Source organism: Cryptomeria japonica, chromosome 7, assembly GCF_030272615.1.
Source record: "Cryptomeria japonica chromosome 7, Sugi_1.0, whole genome shotgun sequence".
Classification (NCBI taxonomy): domain Eukaryota; kingdom Viridiplantae; phylum Streptophyta; class Pinopsida; order Cupressales; family Cupressaceae; genus Cryptomeria; species Cryptomeria japonica.
Genome location: NC_081411.1, coordinates 423,953,412 through 423,978,713, shown reverse-complemented (window position 1 = coordinate 423,978,713; position 25,302 = coordinate 423,953,412). Strand labels below are relative to the sequence as shown.

Genomic DNA, 25,302 nt, shown 5'->3' with positions numbered 1-25,302 from the left:
ACCCCTTGAGGAAGGAATTCCTTCATGCCTTAGCTAAATTTCACATTTCCCAAGAATTTTGTCTTGAAGAAAGGAATTTCCAACACTTAGTCAATTTTCACTTTCCTGGAATTCTGTCCGGAAGGAAGGAATTTCCAACACTTAGTCAATTTTTCCACTTTCTTGGAATTTCTTCTTCTTGGATGCAATTCTTCCCTGAGGAAGGAATTTTTTTTGAATTTTGAATTTTTCTTTCTGAACTTTGATTTTCATGTTCTGCTTCCAACCTTAGGCACATTTCGGAACTGGAGAGGAAATTTTGGAAATTTTTTCGTTGAGGAAGGAATTTTTTGTGCTTTTTGAGTTCATATTGTTCCAAGGAAGCTTTTTCATCAATTTGCCACATTTCCTATTATTTAGGAATTTTCCTAAAATTTAGGACCCGGGTCTAGGAGAGAGAGAAATCTCTCATGATCCCAAATCTGGAATTTTTTTTGAATTTCAAACGAGATTTGGTGTCTAAAAATGGATTTTTAAAAATTTTGTCTCGAGGGGATTTTCTGCTTTTTCAATCCATTCCTAACCTTCAATTTCGTCCTTAACCCTTGGATTTTCATGTCTTAGACAAATTTTTCAGTTTTCCACCTTAGGCATGGGATTCTTTATGTCTTGGAATTTCATCATTTCCTTGATTCTCTTTGACTTAGACGTTTCAACATTCTTCCTTGGCCAGGGCGCAATTCCTCAAGGAGGGAGGAATTCATGATTTTTTTACATTTTCCATGTATTCTTCATTTTGGCGCCCCTTCACAGTGCTTGGGCAGATTTTGACCATGAAGGAGGAATTCACACTTTTTCCATTCCTCCCTGACATGCCATTTTGGCGCCGTCCTTCACTCCTAGGCGACATTTTGACTTGGTCAAGGATTCATCAAATTTCCATGCATTCCAAGGAGACTCCATTTTAGCGCCCTCACCTGGCTTTGGGCAGATTTTGACCATGAAGGAGGAATTCACACTTTTTCTATTCCTCCCCGACTTCTCCATTTTGGCACCCTCTTGAGGAGTAGGGCAGATTTTTGCATAAGGGGAGGAATTCATGATTTGTTGGACTTTCTTTCATCCTTTGGATTTGGCGCCTTCCACAATGCTAGGGCAGAATTTTGCACAGGTGGAGGAATTCATCATCTTTCACACTTTCCATACATTCTTCATTTTGGTGCCTGAACTCACTCATGGGCGGACTTTTACATAGGTGGAGGAATTCATGATTCTTTCAATTCTTCCCTGACCACTCCACTTTGGTGCCCTCTTGAGGAGTAGGGCTGATTTTTCCATGTGTGGAGGAATTCATGATTTCCTTTCTTCTTCCTCACTTAGGTGATTTTCTGGGCCTCTTCCGGACCAGGCTACCATATATGGATTTGATGTGATTTCCCAGATAGACAAATTTCTCGAGCTTTCCACTTCAGGAATGGGCTTCCAATACTTAGCCAATTTTGACTGATTCTATCTGCTTTTCAAACCTTCCGGATTTAGTAGTCTTGAATGCTTGATCTTCATTGCCTGCTTGAATGGTCCCGTCAGAAATAAAATTTCCAAAAATAGAAACTTTCAGAACATCAGCGTTAGACCCCAAAACAGGACACATGAATGTCTTACTATAAATAGAAATTACTAAAAATAGTAAGTTTGATTTTTGGCAAAATGAAAACATTCCAAGACTCGGTAAAATCCCTAAAAAATAGGAACTTTCTAAAAATAGAAAGTTGCTCCATTTTCGCTCAAATTTTACTGGGAGGCTTCTCAAAGGGTCTTAATTCTAGTTCCATGTTCATTTTTTCCAAAACCCTAGTAGAAACCCCTAAAATCTAGGACTAAAGGTAGAAACTTTAAAATTGATGAAATAGGCCCTAGACTTCACCAAAATCACTCAAACGAAAAAGAAACTTGAAGAATTCAACCCCCCAAACACCTGCAATGCAAAGAGACTGGAGAGACTGCTACCAAAAGAACCCAAAAACCAAAACAAAAGACCGAGAGGGCCTAAAAAGTAGGGGGTCCCCATTTGGAATTGGGCGATGTGTGAAAACGTCATAACAGGTCCCTCTACTCATAATATTAGCAAATATTATATAGTGGAGTCTTAGGAAATATGTACGACAAACATTTGATTCTTAATGATATTCTTTTCACAGTGAAATCTATTTCACACAAATCATAGTTTCCTTCACAATGCCGTGGTGTATATTTACGCACTAATATTTTGGAAACGACTCTACTAATCAGGAGAGATCTGTCGTTGGTTGTGGTTGCAGTTCAATATTTCTGGGCGTATCTAGTGCTGAGCGATGCTCTCCATTCTTTGAAGACAGCCAACATTTCATCATGAACAAACATTGAGCCGTTTCATATGTACGGGATGAGCTAATCATTTTTGGGAATATTCAAGAAGGTTGTGGTTTGGTTCTAAGCATTGAGGTGGACTGTTTCTAAACAAAGAACAATGATATAGATTGGTAATTGTGAAGACGACAAACTATATTGAGATTGGCCTGTTATTATTTCCTGAATTTGAAAGAGCCCTTGCAAGTATTACTGCACCCCTCAGCTTCCAGCAAGAATTCCTTTCATAAATATCAGCATTTGAGGATTCAATGGTTACAGACAACACTGGTTAACTCTGTCCAAGAAGTAATCTTAGTTGAAGGCATATGGAAGTACAAATGTGGTTTTTCTAAGAATCTGCATTACTTATATTAGCAACCGATGGTATGGAGAATTTTGAGAACCGCATTCCGTGTATCGTTTGGTAGCAGGTCCGTGAGCTGGGTTTCAAGTCAAAATTCCATTTAATGTTCCTGTTATAATCTGCTGTTCATTACAAAAATCTTCCTACTGTAATTTGTAATAAATTGTTAATGTTGTTCATCTCTGGATAACCATATCAATTTTTTTGTACATGTAATTGAAGCATTATGATTTTGCAGTAAAAGGGCACATGTTTGCTTTGTTGTTTAATTCATGAGTTCTATGTTTGTATGTTGATGCAAGTGTTCATATTTGATGTTATGATCAGTCATGTTTGCTTTTGAAAATTTTGTATAAAGTGGAGCACGACAATTGTTTGAAATACCTACATAGCTGAGTGGGTAAAGAAGTGCAAAAAATGGTCTAGAACAGGGGGTTCTCTTACAGTGGTATCGGTTGAGGCAAAGGTAAGCAAATTGCTTTAGGTTGAGTTGATTGAAAATTAAAACAAATTGGGCAAGACTCAATACAATTCTGCCATCTTGTTTAGAGAAAATTGAGAGTTTTCTAGATGAAAGTATGGCAATAAATCAGTAAATGTCTTCATTACTTTGAATCAATTGGAAGGATATTTAGGCTTAGTGGGACAGTCACCTTCAAATCAATTGGAAAAAGCTTTGGTTCCAACAATGACTTTTCTTAGTCAGCCTAAATGGTTGAGCCATTCAGATGACGATATAAGAATTATGGTTGTAACTTGTTTGAGTGAAATCATAAGGATTTTGCCACCTCAAATTCTGTATGATGATGAGAGTCGAGACAATGAAGGAGGTATTGCACTTGATTGTACATAGTTTTCAAGATCTTGATGATTTAAGAAATGTTCAGTATTCAAGAAGAATTGCTATACTAAAAATATTTGTAGGAATCAGAATTAACAATCTTATAATAGATTTGGAAATGCAGGATTTGATCTATGATATGTTTCATCATTTCTTGGTCATAGCCAATGGAAGACATGACAAAGAAATTATTGCAGCTAGGAAGACGATTATGGTTTTGTGTATAAATGAGAGTGATGTTATATCTCAGCCCCTATTATCCATGCTAATGGCTGTTCAAAAAAGTGAGTGGGTTCTCTCTTCCACTTCAGGTGAATTAGTCAAAGGTGTGTTCAGTTCTTGTGAGGGAAAATTGAAGCCTATTTTGAAGAGAGAATAGCAGAAAATAGAAGATGAGAGATTCAATTCAAAGAACAAAGAGAATACCTTGCCTAAAGATGGAAGTGTGTCAAATCTAGAAGATGTTTCTTCTGATGTTCATGTATCAATACAAGCTGAAAATAAAAGCAATGAAGTGGTCAAACCAATAGCCTTGATTGCCCAAGAAGTTGATAGAAATTCAAAAATAGTGAATGCACTACCTGGGGATAGAAATGAAGATGTTGGTAAAACATCCTTTCATTTCAATGATACAGGAGGTTTCTGGTTTGATTTCCAAAATGTAATGTCCCCTTTTTTTGGGACGTTAGAAGTCAATTAAATAATTAAACTTTAAGTTGTCAAATTATATGAAATTTAATGACAACTTAATTTAATTATTTAGTAAAGTATTAAAATACCTTAATGGAGCTCAATGAATAATTAATAAAGTCATTTTAATTTTGAAAGAGGGAAAATAAAGAGACAATGGAGAAGAATATGAAGTGATAGGCAGAAGGGGAAACGAAGAGTCACAGTGATGTGCTTTAAAAGAACATTGAGAGGCTCATTCTGGGCATGCTTGGTTATTGTTCTCTCTTGGAGAATTTTGGGAAGCTCTATCTTTCTGCAGGTTTGAGGATGGAAACCCTCGAGCTTGGAGGCAGTGGACAAAATCCCATTTTCTGTTGGAGATATCATTCAGGTGTCTCACTTGTGCGTGAAATACATGTTGCAGGTAATTCCAATCTGACTGTAAATTCTGTGGTTGAGATTGGATATTTCTTTTGATTTTCTATTGAGGAATTAATGGTAATATTCATAAGAAATTTTAGTGTTGGTTTCAAACTATTATAAATGATTTTCATTTATAAATTGTTACAATTATTGGTTGTTTAGAGATTGAATTTAATGCAGATCTTTTCATGAATATACATGTAAAATGTTCTGATTAAAAATCTGGTAATATCCATGGGGGAATATTATAGTGGTATCAGAGCCTATTGCTTCACTACTACTTGCTGGATCTCAAAATGGCGGATAAAAATCGAAAAACCCTACACCAGGCGAGACGAAAACTGGAAAAGAAACAAGGGGGACCCTATCGACGATAGGGAGTGTGTGCAATGCACAACAATACCCTGTCTGATGGAAGGACCTCTGATTGAAGATGCCGCATGGGAGAGCGAACAAATCTGGGATCATTTGAGTCTGCAATTGCTTGAGGGCAAGCAATTCTTGGGTCGGGAGGACTGTAATGCCCCCGATATAATTAAGTAGTCAATTTAAATAATTTATTGTATGGCCCCGTACTTAATAATATCTTTCGGGCCCTTTTTATTAATTAGTTAGTTATAAAATTTTGGGTGTCAGCCCGTTTGTAGCCCTTTGGGAAGTTTCCTAGAGCCCATTTATATGGCCGAGTTTGGCTTAGTTGTAGGTATGCGAATTTGGTATTTTCTCCGTATGTGTAAATTCCTGTTGGAGTTCAGTTGTCAACCATTTCGGAGGTGGAAGATCCTCCCTACTTGGCATTCGTAGTTTTGGTGGAAGTAACTCCTCACCCTACTCTGCTCTGCTCTCAGTCTGAGATTATTGTAATCTGAAGTGCTATCATTATTAAATCTGAATTTCTACTTGCATGTTTGGTGTGTTCATTCCTGTGCCAAATTGTGTTGATTTGATTACATTGTCTACCTTGCACTACACGACATAATATTTTGTGTTTCGCTTTGCATCTTAATACTAGATTTGTCCGTACGCGAAGGAAAGTAGTTGGTGGAAAATTGACAATCATATTCATTGCACGAAGGGAAGGGAATTGATGCTGTACGACCTCTAGACCGTACATTGGGTTGAAGGAAGTGATTGTATGGGCAGCATAACACCACCGTACAGTGGCTCGACTGTGCCGTGGACCCACACCAAACCGTACAGACCGAAGGGGTTTGACCTGCGTGTGACTGTTGACCGTACATACCGTACAGCTAAGCACCAAACATCATTGTACAGTTGATGGTTCTGCCATACAGCCCTTGGTGTATCAACCATTTGGACCGTACTCCTTTCTCTATGGCCTTCGCATCTTGTCAGGGGAAATTGGAAGTTTGTGAGCTGATCGGTTCAGGTATATTACAGTTTTTCATCGAATATGAACTTCTTTGTTCAATGCATTGGTAAAAATAGTAAACTAATTCAAAAAAATTCTGAAAAATATCTATGCACTAGGTATTGATGTCTTATTTCTAACAAAAAAAATAAAATAGAATTTTGATATATATAGAACAAGTTATGTGTTCAAACGTACACCTATATCTAAATTATAATTAGTCAGACTTCAAAACTTAATAAAATGAAAAATATTCAACATATCACTATCAAACCAACTACATGCCCTGGGTATTGATGTTACAAACCAAAATTCAAAAGAATTAAGTTTTTATCATTTATAGAAAAAAGTTGCGTGTTTCGGGATGCACATCACTCTTAAAAAATGTTGTTTGCTGTAAAAACCTACTTTTTGAGGGAGATGGAAAAATCAATAAAATTTTATTCAAAAAAATTTGAAAAAAATATATTTAGAATCTACAAACAAGATGTTACAAATCACTAGTTTACATCATCTTCAAATTCTTAATGGTTTAAAAGTTATAGGTGTCGGAAAGTTAAGGTTTTTTTAAAAAATGTTCATCTAAGTGTCAAAGTTGGTCAAAAAGTGGGAACTGGTATTGTGAGTTCACCCTCTCTTGCTTATTTCATTCTTGGGTATTGCATGTGATGGCCTCATTGTTTGATTCTTCGAAAAAGGTATTGTTTTGAGGTGCCATTACATTGACAATATACATTTCTTACAATTATATGCTTTCATTTGACATATGCAAAATTTCACTTTACAATTGTATGCAATCACGCTCTTGCTCATTCTACACTTATATGGTCTCATTTTATGATTGTTTTCTCTACTATAGTTTTATGCAGTCATAGAATTGTTCATTGATGAAAAGCTAACTACTGTATGTTGCCAGTCAATAGGGGTATTTTTTCATTCCATAGTTGTATATAGTACATTTCAACAACTGAAATTTTCTTATAGTTGCATGCTATCACAAATTTTGACATTGACGAAAAGAGTAGGAAATGTATGTTGTCATTAAACTTTCATTCTGTAGTCGTATACAACTATTCTACAGTTGTACACCTTCATTTTGTAGCTCCATGCAGTCTTTTAAAAGTTATACTCTTTTTGTCCTACAATTGTATGCAATCATACACTTGTTCTTTGTATAATAGTTTTTTTTTACCAGAGTGCTAGAAGAATGTCTGATTGTCTCCAACAAGGTCAAGGGACATCTGATATGTCCGCAGCCATTTCTATGACATATCCTACTTTCTGTTATTATTTGTAATAGCTAGGAGACATACTTTTTCGTCTTTCTATACTGAGGATGCAGGTTGGGAGGGTGCTGCGTCCCCATGCAATCCTTTATGTAACTAGTTTAAAGTGGAAGTCACTTTTTTGATGTTCATGAATTTTTTATATGGATTGATATAATGATGATATTTCTGCATGGTTGCCAAGAGACAATTACTGGTACTGGTACAAAAGGCTGGTATCGATACTGATAAATCTATTTTAGAAAAATAGGAGACGGGAGTACTTGAAGATGCCATTTTTAGAAATAATTTAATAATTTAGAAATTTGCTACATTAGAACTAAAAATACCAGGACAATTTCCATTTTTTCGATTTGTCTCTTCTTTTTGTATGAAAACTCATGTTTTTAATGTGTTTTTTTGTTTTTTAAATGAAACAGTAGGGAAACGTCATCTGTAAGTAGGGATGTCTCCGGCACTAGAAATGCATCCCATCCTCTGAGATGTGTCCTATGGAGTCAGAGATGCGTCTCCCTATAACTATACGTTTTTTGGAGCAGAAGTTTCAAGGTTCTTGTACCTTTCACCCTATAGTGCTTAGGGAGTAAATTGAATGATGTCATGTGTTAGGTTGGTATTAGGCTTATTATGGCACCCTATATGCTAGAGTAGAGTCTCTATTGAAGGTTTTATTGATTGTATTGCATGTCTTAGAAGAACTTTCTTTGAAAAAAATTCTGTATAGATATTTGAAGGTCTCACATTCCTTATTTGCTTGAATGTGGATGCATTCATATTAATTCTATAACTATTTTTGGAAATTCTTTGTGGTTGAAGAAAGGGAAAGCTATGTATAGAATATTATTGATGGCCTAGCCATCAGGTAGCATCAATCTCCAATGACGAGCCCTAAAGCTAAGATTCCAAATGTTAAGTTCTTATACAATCTGAATTTCACGTGCCCAGAAACTTTCAACAAAATAGGAGACCTAGATTGTAACACTAAATTGTCTTGTTAAGTAGGTTTTTTTTTTAGGATTGATCTTTTAAATGATGCCCTTTTGCTAACTATTAACTTCATTAGTTACTGACATTGCCTAGCGTACATTTAGTATAATATATGTCTTCAATGGTGCCAAGAGTGTATGTTAAAAACCTTGATTAGTTTCCACCGTAATGGTTTCATATATTATATTTAATTTAATATTAGTGCTCTTTACAATTGTGTGTACATATGCCACATGATAGGAATATTGTATATGATATTTTACAAGCTGCTATGAAACATCTCAATTGAAGGATGATCAAAGACTGATTGGATTCTCTAATTTTTTATTTTTATTTTGAAGAAGTGCATCTTATTTTACCCCACATAACAGATGAGTTGCTTTAACTAAAAAATGAGTTAGTCTTTTTCTTTTATTGTGAAAGCATAATCATGTACATTTGTATTAATTCAGGGGTATTGATTATTGCTGCAGTTTGTTCCAACTAGGTTGACACTTGATGCAAGTGTGACAAGACCTCCTCCTCTATTGAGTGAAGCTGACTTGTTGGGTTGTATGGATAAGGTACATGGAAAACACATTATGAGTGTTATTGTTTGTACATATTGAAGTCGGCAACTTTTGACAACAATTTTGTGAATAACTTTTATAACATGATTACAATATGAATACATTTTTCTCATCAACCTTACAAACCACAGGCGGGCATTGGTACTGATGCAACTATGCATGATCACATAAAGAAGCTCCTAGATAGGTGCTATGTAACTAAAGATCCAAATACTCGATTCTGTCCAACAAACCTGGTATGTGAAATTTTTGCCAACAAATTTACAATTTGCTTGTATGTTCGTTAAATGGTCACACTTTTATGTCTACTTTGTTTGTTAGACTTGATATTTTTTATTTTATTATTATGGTATGTGTTTAAGGATTCACATTCCTATCTCTATTTGTGATTATTAAATGAAAAAAATGCTAAAATAGTTAGAAAAGAGTGAGGCATATAATATTAGTGTAGTTCACACCTATGAATCTTTTGGATGCCCTTCTGTAAACATCATGTGATTATATATTGTTTTCTTAACTTTGAAAGTTAGATTATGTTCTATTTTTGACCTTAGATGGGGCAGTTCGATGAGTTGTTTGTGCAAGTACATTTTTGCATTATGAAAATGGCATTTCTTGCCAATTACGACTTAACTCATATTCAATAGTATAATGAATATAGCATGCTAATTTTGCCTATGGAAATCTTTGTATACTAAACATGTTTTCCAATTTATGAAACAAGATAATCCTCGACTATGGCTTTGATTGTGAAGATGTAGAGATTTGCAACATGGGATATGTATCTTGTATATTTTGTGACCATGATTCATCATTAGTCTATTACTTGAGTAGTGATACAAGGGGGGTTCAAGGGGCAAATCCCTTGCCACCAAGCCCAAATTAAACACATTCAAAATCACACAAACCTTCATGGCAAACACCATTTTCATATTTTTTTTTGTAAATCCTAGTGGGCATGTCATAAACCAAACAAGCATTGAAAGGTTGTAAGTTTTTTTTTTTGAAGTAACTAAACTGACCTTGAGTATGTTAGGGGATGACAAGCTGTCCCTGAGATAAATGGGGGATGCTTGGATGTTCCTTGGCTGTCTTGGGGATAGCTGACCTCCCCTAATGCGTGTTGCAATTTCTTTGACTTCTCAGGGATGTTTCCTAGGGCTCCCCATCTCCCAAAAATGTCCTCTCTAGGGGATGGGGGTAAAAAGGTAGGGGTTGCATCCCTAGGGAGCACCATTGCTTTGGCATTCCAAAGTGATCAATAACAATAGTTCATCTTTCAAGGGTCTTAAGATGCAAGAATTGTGTCCTAGAGTTCATATTTTTCACCACTTGGCATCTCCTTATTACCCTAAGAAAAATAGACAATAAAAGCTACAAATGAAAATAAGTCCATTTTTGCTGAGGACAATTAAGGGTGGTAATTTACCTAGGACATTAGTGACAACATACAAATAAACCTTTCACAATACAAACTGCAGCATCAACATGTTGCATTGCACACCTATGCACTCAAGATGCCATGACACAACACAATGACTTTCAAAGGACACAACACCAATGCACATAGTGTTGGACTCAATTTTGGTCCCTAACCTATCATGCCCTTGCCCTTTTTGGCTCATCAATTATACTCAATTGTAGAGATCATAAATGGGCTCTTATGTTCAAAGGTGTCTCTTTGTGCTATGTGGCTTCCCCCCATACTTGGATCATTCACCCAAATCCCAAAGTAGTAAATTACAAAAAATGTCTTAAGTTTTCCTTTTTGTGTTCAAGCTATAAAAGTCAAGAAGTTTGTGAGTTTGTGAACCTTTCGAAACACCAACAAAGTAACATTTTGAGTCACTACGTTATGAATGTCGCCTAGTTCACTAGTTCGTGAACTTGGCAGAAAGTCGGCAAGGTTATGAATGTTGGTAAGTTTGCAAGTTGAGGAACCTGTCGAATGTGTGGCATAGTTCGTTAGTTTGCAAGAAGCCCAAAATTGCAACAAGGAGAGAAAGTGAAGAGAAGGATGGCAACTAGTTTAGTGTGATGCAAAGTGCATAAGTTCATTAGCTAGAGATAAGTATGACAAAGTTCTTAAAGTTTGCTAGTTGAAAAAAAATGCAATAAGCTAACAATGTTTGCAAGTTTGCAAAAGGTACAAGTGTGTGATGAAGGAGAAAGATTCAAAGAAGAAAGACAAAGAAAGAAAAGGAAGAAGAAAAATGGCTAAGTTTCAAATGTTGCATAGGTGATGAGTTCATCAACCATACAAAAATGCGATGTGGTTCACAAAGGTTAAATCTCCAACAAATAGAGAAAGGGATAGTTTTATCAAAGTTTTGAATGTAGGAAAAGTGTGCTCAAAATGTTTTGAAGTTTGCAAATACCCTTGTGCATTGTGACTACTCTCTAGGCGCCATGAGTGTTGCTAGATGGCTTCTCATCTACTTTTTGTCCTTGCATGATTTGAGTCTCTCATCTTTAGGCATGATTTATTCATGGCCATTGATTTTAAGATAAAATTGTGGGCTGTATTCATTATCCTCAACTATGGCATTGAGGGTTATATATTGGCTAGAATGTTTCTTTTCAAGGTTTTGATCATAGAGCCAGTTTTCTAGGTGTGGGATGTTTGCAATGGATTGTAAGGCATCAAACACTAAAGGTATGATCTACGAATGAAGGATTGCATGGTGAAGAGTAGGAAGGATGTATATTGCACACTTCCATGTTCTGATATCTCTCCATGGTAGTTTGTAATAATTCAAGGGAGTGTATAGTCATAGTTGTGCATTTCTCTCACCACATTTGTTGGTATGATTATAGTAGTAGTGTAATGTTCCCTTCCTAGGCACTTTCTATTTTTAGTAGGGTTAGCCTATCAACAGTGGTTCCTTTAGGCTAATACAATGGATAGGGAACCCATTCGGGGATTGGTGGACCTTGCAAGGGGCCATTGTGGCATTTCGGGTGCTTAAAGCCAACTTACTATTTTTTAGGAGGTACTGCTATTTTTAGGTGTCACCAGTGGGCCACAGGTTCAGCGTCTGTTGTCAGTTTTCAGTGGCTAGGGGTTGATTATGAATAAATATTTAAATATTAAAGTTAATATAGTGTTAACTTTAATGTTTAATTTAGCCTATCAACAGTGGTTCCTGTAGGCTAATACAGTGGATAGGGAATCCATCTGGGGATTGGTGGACCTTGCAAGGGGCCATTTGTGGCATTTCGGGTTCTAAGAGCCAACTTACTATTTTTTAGGAGGTACTGCTATTTTTAGGCGCAGTGGGCCACAGGTTCAGCGTCTGTTGTCAGTTTTCAGTGGCCAGGGGTTGATTATGAATAAATATTTAAATATTAAAGTTAATATAATGTTAAATTTAATGTTCAATTTAAACAAATTAAAGTTAGTTTAGTATAAAGTAACTTAATAAAATGAAGTGACTTTTGAAAGTAAATTAAAAGGTTACTTTATAAATTAATAATAAAGTGACTTTATAAAATCATATATATTTATCAAAAGGGATCGCCCATTTTGACTATAGCCAAATGGATCAAAAAAGGGGATTTAGAAATTAAATTAAAAAGGCAAAAATTCTCAAGATGTGCATGGTCATTTTGGATGCTCCATTTGGTTTATTCAAGAGATTATTCATTGGAGAAAATTGGCTGAAGCTGAAAGGGCTTTTCTATCAGATTGTGAAGATGAAATCCTTCACAATTGTTGAATGCTTGCAAGTGTGAAAGATCACCCAAGTGTATTGTTACAGGTGACTTCAATCAGAGGTTGCAGTTGGGCTGAAGAATTTTGAATTGAAGGAAACTCAGAATTAAAACATTATTTATGACAGGAGATTTGGAGAAAGCAATTGCAGATCGGAGAAGTGCAAACCATCCTTGAAAGGCTCTACAGTCTCTAGGTCAGGCCATACCAGTTTAGGGCTGTCCGTACAGCATTGGGGAACCACGTGGTCGTGTTTGTGGGCATCGATTTTACGTCATTGTGCATTCTTGGGAGCTGATCTAGTTCAATCAGCATAACCGCTCTCCTAGAAGACCCTTAACAGCTCTTGGAGGAGGTTGGAGAATAATTGCCAGGCAAAGGGGAAAATGGGGGTTTCATGCTCTGTAGCAGTAATTCCAGAATTGAAATTATTGCTGTAGCTGAATTGGTATATCACCATAAACATTCTGTTAATGCAAATCTGAGCGAAGTTTGGTGTGGAGTTATTGTCTTCACAAATTGTTATTAGTGATAAAATTCTTTATAGTTTAATTTTTTTAAAGGTGCTCCATTTCCTCCATTTCCATTCCAAAAATATCAAATACAAAAAAAAAAAAATCAGAAAATTACAAATCCAAAAAAATCAGAAAATCAGAAAAGAAACAAAACAAAACAGAGGTCACACCTCCAGAATAGGGTGGGACAGTTCATAGAGGTCTGATGTTGTGTGCCAGCACTTAATGTATTGCAAATGATTTGTAATTGTCATTCTTCTATTACACATGGATTGTTGCAGTTTGAAATGGTATGTCTATCACATGGAATGTAATATTTGATTCTCAAATAAATGAGAATCTGCTTTTGTTGATACTTTACTTGTTGCATCCCTTTCCTCTTTGTGTTTTTGACTTTGTTTTCCAACAGAGTAGGCATCAGGCCACGTTGGTGAAGGATCAAACAATGTTCATTAAAATCCTCTTCCATCCTATTAACTATAGGAGTAGGGTAGAAGTAGATTAAGAATGCATGCTGTTTATGATTCAATAACATAAACCATGGTATATTCTTAAGCAAGCCTGAACTGTGAAATTATTGGAGAATCATATCTAGTACGCCTGCACCTTGCCATTGTGTAAGAAACATAAATTAAATAATGTTAATGAATAACATTACTACAGTCATCTACAAGTGTAGGTACAAAGTGTAATCAGCTACATAGAGGTCATAGGCTCATAGCAGTAGATGATCTTGATCTAGTGACAATTTTTTCGGGATCAAAGATTGCACTTGGGTACCGCTGCAACTTGTTTTTCATATTTTACTCTTCAATTGCAGTGAAAAACCTTGCTAAGGTTACTTCTAGGAACGCCCTCTTGGACCTAGCCAAGCCCAAAGTGTAGAATCCACTCTCATCGTTAGCTTTTAATCCTCTATCATTTGTTGATGAACTATTGTTTTACCCACATGAATGACATTCCCTAGCCTTGTCAATAACACTATGTTCGTTCTAGGATTATGGGAGTGTGGCTTTGGGACCTAACACCGCTCTAAGTTTATAATTGGGTCCATGATCATGATATCCATTACCATCAAAGAAAGAACATGATCAGAGTATCATATCATCTCAACCCCTAAGTGACTTAATTCGACACAAAGACATATCAGCAAGGATGTAGGATTGGCATCCATATCCAAATATCACTGCCAGCAACTAGCTGTTACACTTCAATCTTAACATTAATATTTAATGACAATCAAAATTTAATTTATTTTTTGTGCTATAATAAATGAACTGTCAGAAACTGGCTGTTATACTTCAGTCTTAACATTAATGTATAACCACAACCAAAATTTAATAATTAAATTAATGCTTCCCTGGATGGGGGACCACCTTGAAGTTATGTCAAGTATACATCTTATGCCTATTTATTTCTGTAATTAGCTTCTGTGATTGAACATGGATAAATTACCTTTTTGAGCTGTTCATTTCAAAAGCACTTGAAATTGAGGAAGATGCAACCACATCTTATTTAGTAGTGATTTTAGTTATCCTTACTGGCTTATGATTTTATATTCTTGACATGAAACTTGATGAGTAAATCAGATATCTGGTGGGATGTTTATTTTGTCTCAATAATATTTACCCTTAGCTATGTTTTCATTTATAGTATTTTTTTCCCCGAAAAATTTCACATTTTGCATAAATTTTCATGCATCTGAAACTAGAGTTATATTTTATGCTTTTAGTTATTATTTGCTTTTTCCCAGTATTTTCTATGAAAATTTGACCTGCTTAGTCTTGACAGAAGCAGCACATCTCTCATAGACATTCCTTTCTTAAATTAAGAGAAAATGGATATTGAGGTTAATGTTTACCTGTTGTTCCTGAGCTTTGTTTACCCTATTGTTCCTGAGCTTTGTTTACTTTTTGTTGACAGGGGGAGGCGCTTGTTATGGGTTATGATGCTATGGGGTACTATTTAAACTGTCTTTTATTCTATACTTCCAGATTGCAGTTATGTGCATGAAACAAGATTTGCGTTTAGTATGTATAGTAAATGATCTTTTAGATGACATTCATTTTTACTTCTGACTAATAGAGCCTCTCATTACCGTGATTAAAAGGAAATAGCAAATTCTGTGGCTATCAAACAAGTAAAAAGGAGTGGAAGAAATCAATTACATTGCTTTCCATTAATGACCAAACTAGATTAGTTGGATCCAACAGTACGTTATGTTACCAAGGCAATATCTAATAATATAGCATATTGAAACATAAATGGTCAAATTATTCAAGAAATCACATATTTTTGGAAAGTTGGAGAAAAACACTTAGCTGGTTTATGCAGTGTTGAAACTAATTCATTATTTTATGCTTGTTGCATTCCCTTTGATTTTTTTTCTTTAGGTTCTTACTTTATTCAGTTATTGGAGTATTCTGTCTGAAGACACGATTTTGTTACTGTATTTTTGTTGAGTTCAATAAACATGAGCTGGCTGTCAAGCTGTTTCTTCCATTGTGTTTAAGCATCTGATCGACAAAGTAGATACACTCTTATACTAAAGTAAGAATCATATGAATTTTTTAAGGTATAATTTCTAGGGTAAAAAAATATGTTACCACAATTTTTCAACTATCCATGTTGATTGACCATAATGCTCTTTTAAGATTACAGATTAGTGGGTATTCCTAAATACTTGAGTAATCTGATTGATATTTCATTTGTAGTTATTTGCTTAACTCATCAATGATGAGAATGCAAATTTTACTCTGTTGAAATTCCATGGGGCTTTCCATTATAATGGAAATGGCAAATTCACTTCTGTATGCGGTTCACATAGACCTGAGATAGAGGCTTCCTTAAGTACTCTTCAAGAAGCTTGCAATTTGTGAACAGCTTGTATTTAATTGTGATTGAGTAGGAAAAGTTGTTTTGACATAACATCTATCATTTTGCTTTTCATCTAAAAATTTTAATCTGATTCTGATAATGGATTCTCCTTGGATTAGATATGAACTCTGGAAACCATACCTTCGAGCCATGATGGAAGGTGACATGAAAGCTGTGAGTATAGGCTCAAAGACAAAAGATGAAATTTTGGCTACTTGCTTGCAGCAAATGAAAGCATGCTTTGTTGGTGTGAGTTCTTGGAACCTTGGGTTTCATAAAAGATTAAAGGTCATTTGATAATTATGTTGATGCTCTCTAAGCAGTAAATAAAAAAACTAGTATCCAGTTCATGTTATACACCTTATGATGCTACTTACCTAAGCAACAGAAGATGAAAGTATGGTCAGTAATATGAATTAATGAGTTTATTCTTTATTGTCATCCTTTATCCGGTGTTTTGATTAGATATGAGCTGTTGTTTATGCTAGGAGGATAAAACTGGTAATGTTTTCAATGTTGTAGCATGATCATAGTTATTGTGGCATTTCAAACTCAATTGACATGTTAAAATTAATGGCAAAATTTGATATTTTGCATGAACTCTATCTAACAGTCTATTGTTCCATGCACAGGCGAAGTCTAATAAGGAGAAACTTTTTGAAGCTATGGAACTTTTCTTTGAAAGGTGACAAACTATCTTGGATTTAGCATCCTTCTCATTTTAAAACAAACTATCATCTAGAGGACTGCCATTGTATTCTATCAAATTTCATAGAAAACTTTCAACATAGGTCTCAAAGACAAGGAGGTGGGGAGCAACATGCTGTTGGAGAAATTGTTTGTCATTGTAAACTTTGCCAAGCATCTGATATGGTTCTCAAAAAAAAACCAGTACGCACTGATGCCCTTACGCTTAGTCATTTCCATTCTTTAGATTGTACAAGAAATACTTTCTCTTTGAATTTCCAAGAGTCCATTGTTATATGTTTGCTTGATCTATTTCCTCATCAAGAAGTGAATATTTGGATGTTATTAGAATTGCAAGGAATTTAATAATTCAAACAAGACATTAGTAAGTTGCATTTTGTTTAAACATACACACTCTTTGCTTCAGGAGGTTGAAGGATTGAGTATTGTTTTTCTGTGGTTACATTGAAGAAGATGTCAAATGTTATTTTCTCTCAATGAGGGAGTGGAAGATAAAATAGTTTACCTCCTAGTAATCTACATAAATTTGTAGTAATTCTCCAAATAATCAAAGAGAAGCTTAAGGAATGCAACTACTTGTTGGAACGTTTTCACACATCGCCCCATTGCAAATGGGGACCTCCACTTTTTTGCTTTCTAAGTTAGTTTTTGAGTCTTTTAGCTGTTAACTTTTTATTTGGAAGAAGTGCAAAATTGAAAAATAAAAAAATCTGGCTAAGGCATGAAGATGACCTTGTGCATTGCTCTCGCACACACGCATTGTGCATTGCTCGGACATGCATTTTGCATTGCTCTCGCACGCATTGTGCATTGCTCTCAATGTTGATGGTATAGTTTTGGTCGGACTCCTATAGGCCGACTCAACAAGATCAAATGTGTGAATGGCCTATCGGCCTTACACATTTGATGAACCGATAAACTTATATTAATCTATTAATATCCTTATTAGATCATATGTGCATTATTGGGTTTGATGTTTAAATGAGCCTTATCGATTTGTTAGTAAGTATGATTTTCAAAGGGGCCGACTTTTGGCAAAAGACCACCACCCCTTAATGGAAATTCACGTTGCATCATATGAGGAGGTGCCTCATATTGAAGGGAGCCGACTTCTCTTGTGATTTCATTGGGCTAGATATATAGGAGTTCGGATCTCCTCTCTTTGAGATAATAGAAAGAGAATAACAGTTCGGTATCCTTCTGCAGATCGACAACCATCCTTCAGTAGACCGTATTTCTTCATCTGCAGATCATGCATTAAATCATATCAGGTTGAAGATTATAGAACATTCATTGACAGGCTGAATACGCCACAACAGTTCATGAACCATCAGAGGAGATTGATATCACATAGCAGATCTATAGATTGAGAAGAGATGTGCTCGGGGGTGACGATATTAGTTTATCGTCTATGGTTGGGAGGGCTACAATGATCTGAATCATTGCCCGTGGTTAAACGAGCACCCAATTATCATGTCCGATTGCTTACATCTTTGATCATCAAAACTCAACATGGTATCAGAGCGGGTTTCGAAATTTGATCAGATTTGTAAGTTTCCTTCATAGTAACGACAAAGATACTGGTGCCTCATGTGCAATACAATGGTGATGCCTCTGCTAGGAGCAAGGGAGGAGGTCACTTGTGCGTAACATGATGCGAATGGGGATGGCGCCGCGATGCAAGTGGCACCCTGGCACGGTGGAGTGTCTGTTGGAGAGCTATAGCAACAAGTGCTGCAACTTAAAGGGCTACCTTAAGATCAAAGACTGGGAGGACATTGTGTGTTGCTTCAACGCCCACTGTGACGCCTCCAAGTCGCCCAAAACTGTCAAGCAGTGTCCTGACAAGGTGGAGAACTTGAAGCGAAGGTACAAGCTCGAGAAGTGTCGTGCGAATACCTGTGGCCTTGGGACTGTTACTTGGTCATTCTTCCATCAGCTTGATCACATCATGGCGAACCTCATCAAGAGTGCCAACCTTGTCGATGCTTCCGCCTCTATGGAGGATCTCCGCTCGCCCTCGCCTTTGCACTCGAAATCCTTCGAGCTCAATGATTATGATCTCACAGAGGGTTTTGCCGGAGTATGAGCGTGCCTTTGCCTGCCATGTCGTTGTTTGACATGGTGCTCTCCATCTTCGGTGCCGGTGCCGTTGACTAAGGGAAGCTTGACGTCGACTGCTCTCTTGATGATATTTTGAACACTGTCGGCTACAACTACAAGAACAAGGCCAAGCTTGACTTCCAAGATTTCTCGCCAGAGAAGAAGCCTCCCAAGCGAAAAAGCCCTAACCCTTCGCCAGAGCATCCAAGAAGCACAAGTCCTCTGCTAAATCCTTGTCTTCATCTTCAAGTAATCTCGTGCAGTTGTTGGTTGATGCTCTGATGGGATTTTCTGAAGTGTACGCCAGAATCGAGATCGCCAAAATGGAGATGTTTACCAAGCTTATTTTAGAGGTCGGCAAACTCCACTCCAAGAAAGGAAGAAGTCCGATTTAACATCTACTGCTTCCGATCTGTATTGAGTTTCTCTATGCTGTGACATGTTTGTGCTCAATCAGTTGGCAGTGGATAATGGTTTGTGTGTTGTAGTGGCATATTGTGAAATGGGTAACTAATAAACAATTGCATGGAACTCCAGACTGTGTATGGTGAAGGTTATTCTTCAGGAACAGACTGTGTGAAGAGTTAAGGAAATTGGCAGGCCATCATATGGGAGATCTGATTGCCGTCCTCATCGTGCAAGGTGCTTGCTACATGAGCATGTTTAGGCTTCCCCATCTAGTTGGATGGCTTACCTCATTATCAGATATTCATGAATCTGAGAACACGAGACTACAATAGTAAATATGGAATCGACCTGTATTTACTTTGATTTTGACAGTGATTATCTGCCAGAGCAAGAATGCTCGGCTTGATCGTCCCTATCATGTCCCTCCTAGAGTGGATGTGGACATAGGTCCTAAGAAATTGTCAATAAAGAGATAAGTGTTTTATGCTTATATTCTGGAATAATGTTCATAAATTCTTATGTAGTTAATTCATAACATTGGGATAGTGAACTTTGTATGCTTCTAGCATTGATATTTCCTTCGGATAGGTTAGTTATTGTTGTGACGTATTCACACATCGCCCCATTGTAAATGGGGCCCCTACTTTTTGCTTTCTAGAGTTAGTTTTCTTTGCTTGGTTGTCTGGTCTTGGCTTTTAGCCTTTGCATTGGAGGGTTGTCAGAGAGAAAATTAGGATAGCAGGCTCTGCTTAAATTGAAGGGTTTGAGTCAGGTGGATCTCCTCAAGAGGTTAGGTCAATTAAGTGATTAGCGGTTATTTAGATCATTCCTAGGGTGTTTTTTGTGTACCATCTGATCGCACTTCAAGTTGCTAAATCAAACCTTAGTTGAATGCATAATGTCCTCCTAGGTCCCATCCCTTGCATCAAGGACAGAGCAAATTCGCCTTAAGGAGTCTGGAATGTCATCCCGATCCTCAAATGTCTTGAAATTTGGCTGTCTGGAATGCCATCCTGATCCTGAAATTTGACTATCTGGGAAATTGAAGAATCCTCTAAAAACTAGATTTTGCATTATAACTCTTGGAGGTCCGAAACCACTCTCGAACATCCTAACAATATATATGGATTATAACTTAAAGTCACTTATACTTAAATGTTATATTCCATATATGAATCTTGATGGAGAGACTAACATTTCAATTTCGCTCCTGACCCTTCCAAAGGGTCCAGAGCGAATTTCCTTATATCTCCCTTCTTGGTCCAAATTTGCCTCATAAACCTTGTCCTTATGACGTTATGAAGAAAGAATCGACGTGTGAAACAAAGTGAAGTGATGAAAAGTAAGGAATTTGAGCATAATTGCCAATTTCGCTCCTGACCCTTCCAAATGGTCCAGAGCGAAATTTTTTCAAGCTCCTGACCCTTCCAAAGGGTCTAGAGCGAAATTCCCCCAAAGACCTATTTCTTCACTAAGGACATCAAATAGTGTACATATATGGCAAGGAAAGGATTCAAGAAGACAAGTCTAAAGCAAGATGAGTGAAAAAGGATAAAAATTGAGCCAAAAAGAGCAAATTTTCTCATGACCCTTCCAAAGGGTCCAGAGCGAATTTCTTCATAAAGCATTCTACCTTGCTCAAACCTATGAACTTATCCTTTTCCCATGCATTTTTTGAAAGCAAAGCACTTGTTTTGATAGGGAAAGGTTGGAAATGAAGTCAGTGAAGTCAATTTGAGCCTAAAACATCAATTTCGCTCCTGACCCTTCCAAAGGGTCCAGAGCGAAATTTCTTAAAACACTATTTTCCTCCTTTTTCAAGCCAAGATCTTTGTTCCTAGGACATGGTGGAGAGAGGATGGATATATACTTGCCTTAGGAACTGAATGGAAGTAAAATCAATGATGGATTTGAGGGTAAAAGACAAATTTCGCTCTTGACCCTTCCAAAGGGTCCAAAGCGAAATTTTATAGAATCCTCCCTTTGCTTCAAATTTGAACTAAATTTTGTGCCTTGAAGCCTTAGTTAGGATGTCATCATGCCTTGGAAGCAATTGAGGGGTAAAAAGGTGGAAGAATTAGTCCTTAAATGCAAATTTTGTTCCTGACGCTTCCAAAGGGTCCAGAGCGATAATTTGTCAAGCTCCCGACTCTTCCAAAGGGTCTAGAGTGAAATTCCTAAACCCTCCTTTTGCTCCCAATTTTGTATCAAGTCTAGTGTTGATTGAGGTGGATTGAACTTAGAGGCATCCTTAGGCATGAATTTGAGTAAGTTGTGGTCACAAAATGTGAAGAATTTGTCCTAAAATGCAAATTTCGCTCCTGACGCTTCCAAAGGGTCTAGAGCGAAATTTCCTAAAACCTCTATTTGCTCCTTGTTGAGACCAAGATCTTGATTTCTAAGGCATGGTTGGGAAAAAATTGACATGTACTTGCCTTTGAAAGGTGATTTAAGGCAATGAAGTGATGGAATTGAAGCTAAATCACAAATTTCGCTCTTGACCTTCCAAAGGGTCCAGAGCGAAATTCCTTATAGGTCTTATCCTTGGCCAAGGTCCAAAGCAAAATTTCTTAAAACACTATTTTGCTCCTTGTTTGAAGCCTAGATTTTGTCCCTATGGCGTAAGATGGATGTATTCTTGCCTTGAGAAGAGATTTGAGGCAAAGAAATGATGAAAATTGAGCTAAAATGCAAATTTCGCTCCTGACCCTTCCAAAGGGTCCATAGCGAAATTCCTAGGAGATCTAAAGTTTTGACTAAGTCCTTGAGCAAAACCCATTCCTAAACAATTTTGGAGGCGAATGATTTGATCTTGGTAAGGTAAGGTTGAAAATGAGGTCTAATTGAGCAACTTTGTCCAATTTCACTCTTGACCCTTCCAAAGGGTCTAGAGCAAATTTCACTATAGGGCTTGCCCTTGGAGAGGATCTTGAGTGAATTTCATTCTAATGCCTTCTTGTTGATGATTTAAGATGAGAAATATCATGTTAGAGTATATCATATATACTTAATCATCCTTTGTTTATTTTGCAGATCAACAAAATCAAGATAGAGGAGGATCAGGCTAGGACAAGGAAGACCTATTCAAGTTCCATCATCATCAAGGCTACTTCAAATGCGTGAGAAAGGACTCAAGGTGTTACTAAATTGAAAGACTTCGAATGAGCAACAATTGCAATCAATGGAGCTAACCATCCTCAAGAACCTCATTCTACCACATTAAGAGATCACAAGATATCAGAAGAAAGATCCTGTAAGCATTTCAAGATGAAGTGGGCTACTAAGGAGTGATCTAACTATAAGGAGGCCTCATCAAACACATGGGAGTCAAGGATTTACATCATTCATCGCATCAAAGACAAAGGAATATCAACCAAGGCACAAATGCCAGACAAGGTGGCATCCCAGTCACTATTCCTCTAGTCAGATAGGTCCGCCTCAGCATGTCCAAATTCAATGTACCTGACTCACCAGTGATGGCACAAACTTCGAGGCACCTACCCCGGTCATCTATTGGTTCACACTCGTGAAATGTAATTTTCTCATTGGCTAGGGGAGTTTGTTATAACAAACTCTAGTTAGGGTTTCTATCTTGTAATCCTAGCCATTCATTCTAAATCAATCAGAGCCGTCAAATTGTAAAGAGCTCCCTATATAAGGCTCTGGTTCTTCATTTGTAAAGGGGTTAATAGTGAGTTAATAGTTAGTTCATAGAGGTTAGAATAGCTAATGATTATTAGCAAATAGAGTAGATTAGGAGAAGGCAAGAAATTGTTGCCTAAATTGTAAATTAACTCCATTTTCATTGAAGTTAAGGTGAAATGTGTTCTTTCTTGCAATATGCATGGTTTCTTTTTGAATCTTCAATTTTAGATGGTAGATAATTAGATTGAATGGAGAAAAATTGTTGAATGCACTCACGTGGAATCCACCTAGTCCAAACCACTAGCCTCTTACTGATTGTAAGGGCGCCCTGCGTGGTCAACTGGCATCGAATGAGCCTAACCTCGAATCATCCTACACTCATTGTTTATGCATTAATTTGAATGGTGATCAATGTTTGGTGGTAATGGTTTAAACATCTTTGAAACGTTCTTAGAAGATTGCACTGAGCTTTTGTCAAATTGTTCATTTTGATGGTGAGACCTCGCTCAGTAGGATTCTATCTAATCATTCACTCATCTTCCTACATTCTTAGGATTAGAATAGAATCTCTCAACCCTTCGTCCTTTGCCATTTTTTCAATTCAAGTTAGTCTAGGACAAAGAGCATTGCCCAATTGAAATATTAGATGATCAAGTTCCAGCAAATCCAACATTCAGACATTCGAATGTAAGTACCCTTGTGATTCCAGCATAATCATATCAGACCAAATTGAGCTTATCCACACATAGAGACCCTACATATAAGAACCTTGGATTCTTCCCGAATGATCCTTAGGCAAAATCTTCAGCATTCGAGGAAACTTTGTTCAAGAGAGGATAAGATACCTTGGTATTTTATTCTGTGTTCGCATGTGCATAAAAAACACACCAACAGTTATATGAACTAGTTGTAATCTCTCTTTGAAATGCTTTCAGGACGGATCAAGAAGCACAAGAGATTGCATTCAAGGAAGGAATACCTTGATAATGGTTGCCAAGAGATTGAGTTGGTGACTAAAGACGTTTTCTCAAAGAGGAGGAATTAACTTTTAGAGGGAGCGTGATTTTTCAGCTTCAGAGGGAGTAGCTAAGAGGATGTGCTTCGATTGACATCCGAGGATCTTGATCATATTGGTTCAGAGGGAGTGGAACATGTCGAGATGGGTTTTCTAGTGATCAGTCAAAGGATTATTATTCATGTGATGGAGTCCCATGTATGTAGGTTGGAAGGCCTTTATGCTGACTCGTAAGTTGTGATATTCTTGAATAGATGGATACTTGGTGAGCTTGGGACTCACCAAGTGTGATGCAAATTCCAACCTTGTAATTCATGAAAGGTCAAAGCATGTGGAGATCAAGTATCACTATGTTAGAGACATGGTGGAAAGGTATGTTATTTAGCTAAGATACATTAGTACTAATGAGAAGACGACAAACATTCTCACCAAGCCTCTCTTCAGAATAAAGTTTGTGTACTTTTGAGGTAAACTTGGTATGGTGGAAAATGTAGCCCTAGCTGAGATTGAGTCTCAGCATCATTGATTTGTTTATATTTTCTGTACTAATGTATTCTTGTCTTTATAAGATGTTTAAAGTGTAAACTCTTGTTATTCGATTTTTCTTTGAGAGAGACTTAAGGTGAAAGCCCTTATCTACACCCTCTGATATTGTTCATGGTGGATGTCATGTGTGTGATGCCATGACAAACATCACATGAGAGAGTCTGTGACGATTTAATTGTACTTGTGTGTTTACCCTCTGGATGAGCAATGGTGAATATCATTGAGAGGTGACTATCTCACAGTGATGAACACATGTACATCTCATCATTATTGTGAGGTGACGATCTCAGAATAATGGTTAAACCATAATGGTGGATGTCACATGAGGTGATGTCTATGGATATGCCATAATGGTTGATATGACGTGAGGTGATATCTATGTATAAACCATAATGGTGGATGTCACGTGAGGTGATGTCTATGGATATGCCATAATGGTTGATATCACATGAGGTGGTATCTATGTATAAACCATAATGGTGGATGTCACGTGAGGTGATGTCTATGGATATGCCATAATGGTTGATATCATGTGAGGTGATATCTATGGATAAGCCATTGTTGGTTGAAAATTTTTTACACTTGGGGAAATATACAAAATTGTGGTTTCAACCATAGTGTGTGAGTATGATACTCTCCTAATTAAGGGAAGGCTCCCCCTATCTATCTAATACTAAAACTAAAATAGGATGGAACAACAGTCTTCTTTTTTTTTCAAGAAAGTCAATATCCTTTTCTCTCCATAGAAAAATGATAGCAATTTAACGTAAAACAATAGTAACAACTTTTGAAATGAAATGACAAAAAGGAAATTAAGTTTCCTGAAAGCTCAAAGACTTCCGTCACTTCCTTCGGGACGGGACAGAGATTATCAAGCTCAAAGTCTTGA

The 25,302-nt window shown here is 36.8% G+C and overlaps 1 protein-coding gene across 5 annotated transcripts in view; it reads left to right on the top strand.

Annotated features, from left to right (window-relative positions):
• The window catches only part of LOC131065617 (DNA topoisomerase 3-alpha), a 242,746-nt gene that overhangs the window by 139,979 nt on the left and 77,465 nt on the right, over window positions 1–25,302 (top strand). For 4 of the 5 annotated variants that reach the window (XR_009111439.2, XR_009111440.2, XM_058000179.2 and 1 more), the window contains 6 exons: window positions 8,786–8,875; window positions 9,013–9,117; window positions 15,035–15,069; window positions 16,108–16,237; window positions 16,621–16,673; window positions 16,780–16,879. Coding sequence is in view for 3 of the 5 variants with exons in the window: in XM_058000179.2 (XP_057856162.2) it covers window positions 8,786–8,875; window positions 9,013–9,117; window positions 15,035–15,069; window positions 16,108–16,237; window positions 16,621–16,673; window positions 16,780–16,879 (513 nt within the window). In the remaining 2 variants the exon portion in view is untranslated. The remainder of the gene's footprint in view (window positions 1–8,785; window positions 8,876–9,012; window positions 9,118–15,034; window positions 15,070–16,107; window positions 16,238–16,620; window positions 16,674–16,779; window positions 16,880–25,302) is intronic. The other variant, XM_058000180.2, reaches the window with a different exon arrangement.